This window comes from Trichomycterus rosablanca, chromosome 12 (assembly GCF_030014385.1).
Source record: "Trichomycterus rosablanca isolate fTriRos1 chromosome 12, fTriRos1.hap1, whole genome shotgun sequence".
NCBI lineage: Eukaryota > Metazoa > Chordata > Actinopteri > Siluriformes > Trichomycteridae > Trichomycterus > Trichomycterus rosablanca.
The window spans coordinates 24,068,623-24,081,876 of NC_085999.1; the positions used below are offsets into that span (position 1 = coordinate 24,068,623).

At 42.3% G+C, this 13,254-nt stretch overlaps 1 protein-coding gene across 1 annotated transcript in view; it reads right to left on the reverse strand.

The window, feature by feature from the left end:
* Nucleotides 1–556: 556 nt before the first annotated feature.
* Nucleotides 557–13,254, reverse strand: part of dnajc3a (DnaJ (Hsp40) homolog, subfamily C, member 3a) — a 31,438-nt gene continuing 18,740 nt past the window's right edge. The window contains exons 9-12 of the mRNA XM_063005335.1: nucleotides 9,110–9,230; nucleotides 8,082–8,214; nucleotides 7,811–7,959; nucleotides 557–1,127 (exon numbers count right to left, since the gene is read on the reverse strand). Of these exons, the coding sequence (XP_062861405.1) occupies nucleotides 973–1,127; nucleotides 7,811–7,959; nucleotides 8,082–8,214; nucleotides 9,110–9,230 (558 nt within the window). The 3' untranslated portion in view covers nucleotides 557–972. The remainder of the gene's footprint in view (nucleotides 1,128–7,810; nucleotides 7,960–8,081; nucleotides 8,215–9,109; nucleotides 9,231–13,254) is intronic.

Below are 13,254 nucleotides of genomic sequence, written 5' to 3' on the forward strand. Positions count from 1 at the left end.
ATTAAAATCCCAACTGCACTATGGACCTGCCTGGCACCTACACAGTCACGCAATTGGCTGTGTGTCTTTAGAAAGCAGGGACTTAGAACTCATAGGTTCGAAACTCAGCTCTGCTGTCTGGCAGGCTGGATGCCTACATGATCAACGATTGGCTGTTGTTCATACATGGGAGCCGGAGTCAGGACCTCATAACTGATGCAATTACGACCTCTGCTGGCTGATTGATGGCGCCTGCACAGAGACGAGGCATAATGCATTGATCAGGGTGTGGCTCTCTGCATCTTTTTACGAGTTCATATGTGGATCAGCTTTGTGTACAGTCAGCTAGTGCACACGTGTCGGAGGGGCGTGTGTCAGTCTCGGCTTTCCTCAATCAGGAGTGGAGATCAACATCAGTAGAGAGGAAGCATAATATAAAATAATAATAAAAATAAATAAATAACCATGACAGCTGTACCTGAACGTTCTTCAGGTGTTGAAGCAGCAGGTTAATAACTGAGGTGCTTGTGACAGTGGGGTTGGAAATTATTGCAGTAAGACACCAAGGCTTTCTTAATTAAATAAGCAATGATATTTTTTATTTCTGTATTTACATTGCAGCATTGTTTAATTTATAGAAAAATAGTGCAGTCTTCTACAGGTATGTACACAGTAATCTATAGAAGTGGATGATAAGGTCCATGTTGGCTGCTTTGGAATGAACTTTCGTAAACACTTAACATCCCCCTGAAAAACATTCTTCAATTGCTTCACATAATACCATATGGCTCCACTAAGCAAGTCCGACGAGACCATTTCACCAGCGAAGGGCGTGTTTTAATGTTACGGCAGCTTCTATAAACACGTCCATGCTTGTTAGGAGCCAATTAGTGTCAGCAGGTCCCAGTTCTCTCTGAATGTCAAGGCATACTCCCGGATCCAGATCAGGCTCAGGATTGGGCTGATCCAAACCCCCCGTCCTCTCGCATCATTTCAGTTGTAGCTAAATTTAAAGTTGAAGGGACCAGAGCCGAATGGGTTAAAACCCTGGAAGTTGTCCCAGCCTCTGTGAAAGTGTTGGTGGCCTCCTCCCTGCTGGCTCTCGGGGTCCATGGGGTCTTCACCTTGGTCGAACTTGCTCCTCATGTCTGCAAACAAAACAGAGAAAATGTTTTATCATTAGGGCCCTACTAAACTCATGGGGAAATGTACTTAATTTCATGTTTTCACACACATTTACATTTTACACATTTAAGTTTTTGGCATTTAGCAGATGCTCTTATCCAGAGCGACTTACAGAAGTGCTTCCATAGTGAACATTACCATACTATAGTTTAAGTAGACAACAGTCCAAGAATACAAATCTGCTGAAACCCTGTTAGAACCAAATGTTTTTTTTAATGCAAGAAATAAGTGCATTAGTAAGAACATAGTCTTAGTCAGTTTAAGTGCTTTGTAAAGAGGTGGGTTTATGTTCGGACAGACAAGGGAAGTTCGTTCCACCACTTGGGTGCAATTACAGAGAAGAGGCTTGATGCTCGTCTTCCTTGAGTTATGGGTGGAGGATCAAGTCGAGCGAGACTAGTGGCTCAGAGGTTGCGTGGTACAAAGCGGGGTTTTATTAGACCTCGAAGGTAGCTTGGAGCTGATCAATTTTTGGCTTTGTAGGTGAGCATCAGTGTTTTAAACTGAATGTGTGCAGCTACAGGAAGCCAGTGAAGAGAACACAACAGTGGGGTGATGTGGCAGAGTTTAGGTTGGTTAAAAACCAGGCAAGCAGCTGCATTTTGGATGAGTTGTAAGGGTTTAATAGTGGGCATAGGAGCACCTGCCAGGAGGAAATTGCAGTAGTCCAATCATAGGATTACAAGTGACTGGACAAGAATCGGAGTGGCTCCCATGAAGAAAAATTGACAAATCTTCTTGATGTTGTAGAGGAGGAACCGGCACGATCCGGAGAGAAGGTCAGCTGGTTATCCAGGACAACACCTCCCTCTGCGTCCACAGAATTGGTTGGGAGCTTTCCAAACTCAGTTACCCGAGTCGTGTTTTTAGCTGCTTTAGACTTTTTGAACATTTTGTCTAAACGATTGCTAGTGTAACTGAGTGTCTTTAGAGTTTGCTGAGTTTATAAAGAACAAGATAAACTGTACATAGACAAACTATCAGGAGCCTAATAGTTTACGGGCTTGTTCTTTTAAGGCACAGCACAGACTACAGAGAGATGATCACATGTGTAGAGAAGCACACTTTTCCATTGATTATAGAATCCCCAAAGGAACAAAATGCACTCAATACGTAAACACAAAGTATATCAAACATGGTCAGTACACTACGCCACAGAACAGTCTGTTACACTTACTTAATTGCCGTATGATTGCAAGGACCGTCTCCATATTGCATACTGCACCTCATATTTCATACGCTACGCGAATATTAAATGTTAAATCACAAAACGGCTCATTTCATGGTCCGTGAAGTGATTTTCACGGCCGTAAATTAGGTAGGGCCGTATTCATCACATACACGTACAACTCTTTTTTTAAACTGCTAATAGGCTGGCACGATGGTTCAGTGGGTAGCACTGTCGCCTCACAGCAAGAAGGTCCTGGGTTCGACCCCCAGGTGGGGCTGGTCCAGGTCCGTTCTGTGTGGATGTTCTCCCCGCGTCTGTGTGGTTTTCCTCCAGTCCAAACACATGCAGTCAGGTTCATTAGAGACACAAAATTGTCTGTGACTGTGTTTGACATTAAATTTCTGAACTGATAAACCTTGTGTAATGAATAACTACCTGTCCTGTCATGAATGTAACCAAGGTGTGTAAAACATGACGTTAAAATCCTAATAAATAAATAAACTGCTAATACGGGCAGGTCTATGGTTTGATTTGAGGAGCGAGAAGAATGATTCGCTGTTAACATTAGATTCATCTTTCAAACACAAGCTGGCTAGAATGTAACTGCATTAGAATAACCACTGCCACTAAGTAACATAAAGCATGCTCTACAGAAGGACTAGGGTTATCAAACTTGGTTCTGGGTGTGCCGTAGCTCCACAAAGACATGTTCTTTCTGTTCTGACAGACCAAAAATCATGCTGTATTATTGTAGTCTAATATTTATTTATTTATTAGGATTTTAACGTCATGTTTTACACTTTGGTTACATTCATGACAGAAACGGTAGTTACTCGTTACATAAAATTCATCAGTTCACAAGTTTCATGTCAAACACACTTATGGACAATTTAGTATCTCTAATTCACCTCACTTGCATGTCTTTGGACTGTGGGAAGAAACCGGAGCTCCTGGAAGAAACCCACACAGACACGGGGAGAACATGCAAACTCCACACAGAAAGGACTGGACCGCCCCCACCTGGGGATCGAACCCAGGACCTTCTTGATGTGTGGCGACAATGCTACCCATTGAGCCACTGTGTATGCACTGCACTTAAGTGCCCAACAAGTTCGTGTTTATGAGTAAGGAACTGATTGATGCACCATTGTACAGAATTCAGCTATGGACAATATTAGCATATTATGACTTGATCTTGTATATATTTATATTAATACATGAGGCCCTGAATGCTGCATTAGCCCATAAGAGAATCTTGTTAATTAGCTGATGGGTTGAGTCAGATGTGTTAAATGAGGCAGAAAGATTCACTCTGCAGATCTGTGATCCTTTAGGACTGGAGCCTGACACCCCTGAGTTAGACTTTTCTTTAAGTGCTGAATGACACTGAAAGATAGAACATGTGTTAGGTGGTGGGGGGAGGGAAGTGGGGGTGGCACATTACACACTGGAGGGTGAAAGCTGGTAAAAAAGTTATACCATAGAACACGTTTCAGGGTGAATATTGTGAAAATGTAACTAACACTTCCAACAAAGCTTGAGTAAGCAATTTGATTAAACAAGCTAGCCTATGTGGCGTTCAGGTGACGCAGCTGTAAAATACGCTAGCACACCAGAGCTGACACCTCGAACTTGTGAGTTAGAATCTCAGGCTGGGCGCCTATACAGACAATGGGTGTGTTCGAAAAGCTAGTGTGCTGTCTACATAGGCAGCATTTTACGTCATCCTGTGCGCGCTCCCGAGAAAGAGGCTGTTCGAAATCCTAGATGCCTTAATATCCTCACTACTGAGGCATCTTAATATTTCAATGTTATTTTGACTCAGAAACGAGTGAGCATCCAACGCTGCCTTAGTGATCAAGGCAATCCCAGAATTCATTGCGGGTCGGGTTCTCTTCTCTCACAGAAAAATAAACATGGCTGACGGTGCGGACAAACGAATGGAGTTATTTTCAAATGTAAATAAAATATTAAAGCAATAAGCCACGAGAGACCGTGCGTTACTGCGATTTTATCACGGGGAAGGTTGTTTTCGCGTCGTGCCTAAAACGTCTTTCCCCGTGATAAAATCATAGCAGTAACGCACGGTCTCGAGTGGCTTATTGCTTTTATAAAACGGCGGTCAACATAAAATATAATAAAATACAACAATGTTCAATTTATAAATGTTTTTATTTACAAAAACACTTACAAAAAGTGTTCCGCGACCCCAGGTAGTTCGTTAACAGTGTTGCTAGGCAACATGAGGGCAAACATAACATTCACTTTTTCTTTTCAGTGGCGTATTAATATGGAATGATGTGAGGTGGTCATAGGTGTGCGTTTATCAGGGATTATACAACAGTTAGTTCCGACCTTACAATCTGATTGGTTGAGAAGCGTTCTAACCGTGCTAATATTCGTGATAACAGCACAGCCTTTTCACACCACAACTGTATTACTCCGCTGATGCGTTGCCATTAACGACAAGCTTCATGCAAACAAACACGCACGCAGGCGACACAGACTTTATTCCCGATCGCGTTTTATATCCGTTATCTGATATACAATGTAGTGCACTATGTAGGGAACATAAATCCGCGATCTGATACACAATCTAGTGCACTATGTAGGGAACATAAATCCGCGATCTGATACACAATCTAGTGCACTATGTAGGGAACTTGAATGTGTTTGTAACGCGAACAGTTAGCTTAATAGCCCAGTTAGCAGCTCCTAAGAGTTCTGTTATCACCTACAGTGTATCACAAAAGTGAGTACACCCCTCACATTTCTGCAGATATTTAAGTATATCTTTTCATGGGACAACACTGACAAAATGACACTTTGACAGAATGAAAAGTAGTCTGTGTGCAGCTTATATAACAGTGTAAATTTATTCTTCCCTCAAAATAACTCAATATACAGCCATTAATGTCTAAACCACCGGCAACAAAAGTGAGTACACCCCTAAGAGACTACACCCCTAAATGTCCAAATTGAGCACTGCTTGTCATTTTCCCTCCAAAATGTCATGTGATTTGTTACTGTTACTAGGTCTCAGGTGTGCATAGGGAGCAGGTGTGTTCAATTTAGTAGTACAGCTCTCACACTCTCTTATACTGGTCACTGAAAGTTCCAACATGGCACCTCATGGCAAAGAACTCTCTGAGGATCTTAAAAGACGAATTGTTGCGCTACATGAAGATGGCCAAGGCTACAAGAAGATTGCCAACACCCTGAAACTGAGCTGCAGCACAGTGGCCAAGATCATCCAGCGTTTTAAAAGAGCAGGGTCCACTCAGAACAGACCTCGCGTTGGTCGTCCAAAGAAGCTGAGTGCACGTGCTCAGCGTCACATCCAACTGCTGTCTTTGAAAGATAGGCACAGGAGTGCTGTCAGCATTGCTGCAGAGATTGAAAAGGTGGGGGGTCAGCCTGTCAGTGCTCAGACCATACGCCGCACACTACATCAAATTGGTCTGCATGGCTGTCACCCCAGAAGAAAGCCTCTTCTGAAGTCTCTACACAAGAAAGCCCACAAACAGTTTGCTGAAGACATGTCAACAAAGGACATGGATTACTGGAACTATGTCCTATGGTCTGATGAGACCAAGATTAATTTGTTTGGTTCAGATGGTCTCAAGCATGTGTGGCGGCAATCAGGTGAGGAGTACAAAGATAAGTGTGTCATGCCTACAGTCATGCATGGTGGTGGGAATGCCATGGTCTGGGGCTGCATGAGTGCAGCAGGTGTTGGGGAGTTACATTTCATTGAGGGACACATGAACTCCAATATGTACTGTGAAATACTGAAGCAGAGCATGATCCCCTCCCTCCGGAAACTGGGTCGCAGGGCAGTGTTCCAGCATGATAATGACCCCAAACACACCTCTAAGATGACCACTGCTTTATTGAAGAGGCTGAGGGTAAAGGTGATGGACTGGCCAAGCATGTCTCCAGACCTAAACCCAATAGAACATCTTTGGGGCATCATCAAGCGGAAGGTGGAGGAGCGCAAAGTCTCGAATATCCGCCAGCTCCGTGATGTCGTCATGGAGGAGTGGAAAAGCATTCCAGTGGCAACCTGTGAAGCTCTGGTAAACTCCATGCCCAGGAGAGTTAAGGCAGTTCTGGGAAATAATGGTGGCCACACAAAATATTGACACTTCAGGAACTTTCACTAAGGGGTGTACTCACTTTTGTTGCCGGTGGTTTAGACATTAATGGCTGTATATTGAGTTATTTTGAGGGAAGAATAAATTTACACTGTTATATAAGCTGCACACAGACTACTTTTCATTGTGTCAAAGTGTCATTTTGTCAGTGTTGTCCCATGAAAAGATATACTTAAATATCTGCAGAAATGTGAGGGGTGTACTCACTTTTGTGATACACTGTATATCCTTTGGTGTGTGCGAGAGGTTTTTTATTTCTTTTTTTCCCTTCAGAGGTTCTTGCCTTCTTCTTCTTGTTGTTCTTACCTCCCTGAAATGAGTTTTTGCAACTTGGGATGTCTGCTTTGTAGTATTAAAAACTTTATATTCGTTGTGGAACTACTTTTTGGCGGAAGGTATTGTCAATATTAAAGCATATTTATTATAAAATTCAGGACTTTGATTTATTTTCTTTATTTTGTAAAAACTGTTGTATAAAAGCAATAGAACACTTGAGGTCGTGTGTTATCGCCTTCGGCTCGTGCCTGCGACCAAATCACAGCCGTGATGTTATTCGCGATAACACACTCCCTCTCGTGTTCTATTGCTTAATTTTACAACGGCTTCGAACGCGGCTCAGCCAATCAGATTTTAGGACTGGAACTATCCGTTTTATAATACTGATTTTTAACTTGTATAAACTTGTACCGAGTGTTTTTATTTGCAAGTTCGGGCTTGTCAGGAAATGTAACCGTTATCGGTACAGAACAATTCAATCCATTGGTTTTAATGGCAAGTTGCTAAATGCTAAACCCGATGGAATCGCTGTTCGAATAACCTGCCTTACAAGTCATTGACTTATTAGAATCCTCTCTACTGAGACAGCTGCCTATGTAGACAGTAAGACAGCAAGGCAGCTTCCTAGGTTTTCGAACACACCCAATGATTAGCTCGTTCGTAGGGTGGGTCCCTTTGGGGATACCTCATAACTGATGCAAATACGACCTCTGCTGGCTGATTGATGATGCATTTCCACATTTACTTGCTCACAGACACCCAGGAGCAGATAAAAGTAGCCAAGAAATAGACTGAGGCATGTGCTAGTTTGGTATAGGTGCAACTAGCAGAGGTTGCCAGAGACAACAGGAATGGAAATTGTGTGTATTTAAATTGGGACAATGCAGTATGCATTAAAGCTCTCATGTCTGATCACAAGCCAAAACCAACTGTGGTAACTTTTTATGCCAGGCTTGAGATGTTAGCGTCAATAGAGTTTATAAATGTAAGTTAATCTTACGTAAATAATCTTAAATTTCCATTAAAAACTCCATAACTTTACCTGGATCAGTGAGAACCTCCTTGGCCTGTGCGATGTCTATGAACTTCTTCTCAGCCTTCTTCTTGTCTTCAGGATCCTGAAAGTTGTCTGGATGCCACTGTTGTGCCAGCTTCCTGTAGGCTTTAATGATCTCTTTCTTCTGGGCTGTCCTAGAAGCCACAACAGAGCAGTTACTCAATAAACAGCAGAACAGAACATGAGAGATTTCAGGATCAGCTGAGAACTGAATTGTGGTTCAGTGAGTTAATGATTAGGTGATATTAGCTCTCACCTCTTGACTCCCAGAATCTTGTAATAGTCTTTCTTCTGGGATTGTTTAAGGAGGCGCTGTGCTCTTTCCAGTCCTTCTTTTATCTCCCGGTCATTGTCACTGAGTTCCTTTGCACTCTCAAAGTCCTTAATAGCTGTAGAGATAAGATATATTCAAAATGAGCTGTCCCAGTCACTATATAATAAGCTGTTTATAGATGAGGTTTGTGTGGGGTGAAGGTAGATTGTGGTGAAATGCATTGTTTTGGTTTTGGGTTACTGTTGAATTGATCCTGCTGCTTTCAGGTCATAGTGAAAGCCCTGATCATTAGAATAGAACGCCTTTATCATATATACATACACATGAGTACAGTACAATGAAATTCTTTTTACGCATATCCGAGCTCGTTTGGAATGCTGGGGTAAGAGCGCAGGGTCAGTCATTGTACAGAGAGGGTTAAGGGCCTTGCTCAGGGGCCCAACAGTGGCTGCATATCAGAGCTGGGATTTGATTAATTGATAGCCCAAAGCTCCACACACTAGGCTACCATTAGTTTGAGAACTTCCTGTTGTAAAAACTAGGATGGTACACTTATGTTTACATTTTCAGCATTTAGAAAACGCACAGTACTGTGACAGTATACCTTCTAAGCACTTCAGAGTTAAGGGCCTTGCTCAAGGGCCCAACAGTGGCAACCTGGCAGTAGTGGGGTTTGAACCAGCGACCTTTGGATTACTACTCCAGTACCTAAACTGCTAGGCCACAATAGTACACTTGTCCAGGAACCTTTCAGATTTGTGATATATAGAATCCAAAGCAATCTGAAGCAGTCACCTCAAATGTGTTTAGTGCCTGTTAACTCAAAGGACGTAGCCATAATTTCCCAGCAAGATTAGGTCTTGTCCAGATAAATTACCATCTCAATTTTTGGCACCCTTAATTTTTGGCATCTTAATGACAGAAGGGTAAAAAATGATATCCAGCCTTAAATTAGTAAGTAAATTTATTCTGAGAAAAAAAAGCCTTATACTCATGAGTGCAGAACATACCTTCTTCATATTGCTCATCTTGGAGGTAGGCTTCTGCTCTGTCTTTCAAAGCATTCACATTTTGTGAGTCTGATTTCAGAACTTCACTGCACACTGGAATTGCTTTAGCACCCTGCTGATCCTGTGGACAGACCAAATCACACTTTACGCTGCAGGCTCTATTAGTGTAAATAATCCTCAACCTATGCTACGGCCATGGTTAAAAAAAGAAAAGGTAATGATATTGCATTTCCTCACAAATGTATTCCATTCCCATGTACAAATGTGTTTACTCTTTAAATATGTGTTTATCAGACAGCGAGAATACGTACGACCTGTAGTGCTTGTGTTAGAGCTTTGTGTTTTTAGAGTAGCCAACCTAAGGCTATCAGTGCTACTTTATTCAGCAGTTGTTTGAAGCTCATTGTAATTGTTGCTAAGTAAGCTGCAGCTGTAACAGACATCATTTCAGCTGAAAGCAAATAAGCTCCACTTAAGATCTGTTTTAAATTTAGCAAAATGTCATACATGCATTTCTCTCTTACTGAAGTACAGGTCCAAAGCAGTGATATTGATGGTGTTGTGCAATAAATTTTTGTTAAGGAATGCATAATGTAATTACCTTTTCTTTTTTTAACCATGGCCCCTTAGGGCAGTGGTCAAGAACAAATAATTAGAGATAGCTACAAAAGCAATGAAAACACTGCTTCCATTTTCAAAACACTTCGGGTGTTATTGTCTCCCGTCACCCCTAGGTGGGAGCGTCTCTTTGCAGTGGAAAAAGTTTAGGATTCCCACAGATTTTAGTTTTTATCATTTGTGAATAGTATTGTTATTCTATATAAAATCTCCCTGCCCCCGTCGGTCTGTGAAATTATATCTTATAAGAAACTGGTCCATGGTGCAAAAAAGGTTGGGGACCGCTGTCTTAGGGGATCCATAAGACAATACTGTGGCAGTATACTGTCTAAGCAATTAAGGGACCTTGCTCAAGGGCCCAAAAGTGAAAACCTGGCAGTGGTGGGGTTCGAACCAGCGACCTTTTGATTACTAGTCCAGTACCTTAACCACTAGGCTACAAATAAATAGATGTGATCTTAAAAATGAATAACTCTACATTCAGTACAGTCAACAGTAAACAAATGATCATGAATTCATTTACTACTTAAAATGTATCTATTCTACTTAAAATTTATCTGTTTAAATATATATATATATATGTGTGTGTGTGTGTGTGTGTGTGTGTGTGTGTATATATATATATATATATATATATATATATATATATATATATATATATATATATACATATATATATATATATATATATATATATATATATATATACAGTGTATCACAAAAGTGAGTACACCCCTCACATTTCTGCAGATATTTAAGTATATCTTTTCATGGGACAACACTGACAAAATGACACTTTGACACAATGAAAAGTAGTCTGTGTGCAGCTTATATAACAGTGTAAATTTATTCTTCCCTCAAAATAACTCAATATACAGCCATTAATGTCTAAACCACCGGCAACAAAAGTGAGTACACCCCTTAGTGAAAGTTCCTGAAGTGTCAATATTTTGTGTGGCCACCATTATTTCCCAGAACTGCCCTTAACTCTCCTGGGCATGGAGTTTACCAGAGCTTCACAGGTTGCCACTGGAATGCTTTTCCACTCCTCCATGACGACATCACGGAGCTGGCGGATATTCGAGACTTTGCGCTCCTCCACCTTCCGCTTGAGGATGCCCCAAAGATGTTCTATTGGGTTTAGGTCTGGAGACATGCTTGGCCAGTCCATCACCTTTACCCTCAGCCTCTTCAATAAAGCAGTGGTCGTCTTAGAGGTGTGTTTGGGGTCATTATCATGCTGTAACACTGCCCTGCGACTCAGTTTCCGGAGGGAGGGGATCATGCTCTGCTTCAGTATTTCACAGTACATATTGGAGTTCATGTGTACCTCAATGAAATGTAACTCCCCAACACCTGCTGCACTCATGCAGCCCCAGTCCATGGCATTCCCACCACCATGCTTGACTGTAGGCATGACACACTTATCTTTGTACTCCTCACCTGATTGCCGCCACACATGCTTGAGACCATCTGAACCAAACAAATTAATCTTGGTCTCATCAGACCATAGGACATGGTTCCAGTAATCCATGTCCTTTGTTGACATGTCTTCAGCAAACTGTTTGCGGGCTTTCTTGTGTAGAGACTTCAGAAGAGGCTTCCTTCTGGGGTGACAGCCATGCAGACCAATTTGATGTAGTGTGCGGCGTATGGTCTGAGCACTGACAGGCTGACCCCCCACCTTTTCAATCTCTGCAGCAATGCTGACAGCACTCCTGCGCCTATCTTTCAAAGACAGCAGTCGGATGTGACGCTGAGCACGTGCACTCAGCTTCTTTGGACGACCAACGCGAGGTCTGTTCTGAGTGGACCCTGCTCTTTTAAAACGCTGGATGATCTTGGCCACTGTGCTGCAGCTCAGTTTCAGGGTGTTGGCAATCTTCTTGTAGCCTTGGCCATCTTCATGTAGCGCAACAATTCGTCTTTTAAGATCCTCAGAGAGTTCTTTGCCATGAGGTGCCATGTTGGACCAGTATGAGAGAGTGTGAGAGCTGTACTACTAAATAAGGCACACCTGCTCCCTATGCACACCTGAGACCTAGTAACACTAACAAATCACATGACATTTTGGAGGGAAAATGACAAGCAGTGCTCAATTTGGACATTTAGGGGTGTAGTCTCTTAGGGGTGTACTCACTTTTGTTGCCGGTGGTTTAGACATTAATGGCTGTATATTGAGTTATTTTGAGGGAAGAATAAATTTACACTGTTATATAAGCTGCACACAGACTACTTTTCATTGTGTCAAAGTGTCATTTTGTCAGTGTTGTCCCATGAAAAGATATACTTAAATATCTGCAGAAATGTGAGGGGTGTACTCACTTTTGTGATACACTGTATATATTGTATATATATATATATATATATATATATATATTGTGTGTATATACAGGGGTTGGACAAAATAACTGAAACACCTGGTTTTAGACCACAATCATTTATTAGTATGGTGTAGGGCCTCCTTTTGCGGCCAATACAGCGTCAATTCGTCTTGGAAATGACATATACAAGTCCTGCACAGTGGTCAGAGGGATTTTAAGCCATTCTTCTTGCAGGATAGTGGCCAGGTCACTACGTGATGCTGGTGGAGGAAAACGTTTCCTGACTCGCTTCTCCAAAACACCCCAAAGTGGCTCAATAATATTTAGATCTGGTGACTGTGCAGGCCATGGGAGATGTTCAACTTCACTTTCATGTTCATCAAACCAATCTTTCACCAGTCTTGCTGTGTGTATTGGTGCATTGTCATCCTGATACACGGCAACGCCATTGGATGCACATGGTCCTCCAGAATTGTTCGGTAGTCCTTGGCAGTGACGCGCCCATCTAGCACAAGTATTGGGCCAAGGGAATGCCATGATATGGCAGCCCAAACCATCACTGATCCACCCCCAATGCTTCACTCTGGGCATGCAACAGTCTGGGTGGTACGCTTCTTTGGGGCTTCTCCACACCGTAACTCTCCCGGATGTGGGGAAAACAGTAAAGGTGGACTCATCAGAGAACAATACATGTTTCACATTGTCCACAGCCCAAGATTTGCGCTCCTTGCACCATTGAAACTGACGTTTGGCATTGGCACGAGTGACCAAAGGTTTGGCTATAGCAGCCCGGCCGTGTATATTGACCCTGTGGAGCTCCCGACGGACAGTTCTGGTGGAAACAGGAGAGTTGAGGTGCACATTTAATTCTGCCGTGATTTGGGCAGCCGTGGTTTTATGTTTTTTGGATACAATCCGGGTTAGCACCCGAACAGCCCTTTCAGACAGCTTCCTCTTGCGTCCACAGTTAATCCTGTTGGATGTGGTTTGTCCTTCTTGGTGGTATGCTGACATTACCCTGGATACCGTGGCTCTTGATACATCACAAAGACTTGCTGTCTTGGTCACAGATGCGCCAGCAAGACGTGCACCAACAATTTGTCCTCTTTTGAACTCTGGTATGTCACCCATAATGTTGTGTGCATTGCAATATTTTGAGCAAAACTGTGCTCTTACCCTGCTAATTGAACCTTCACACTCTGC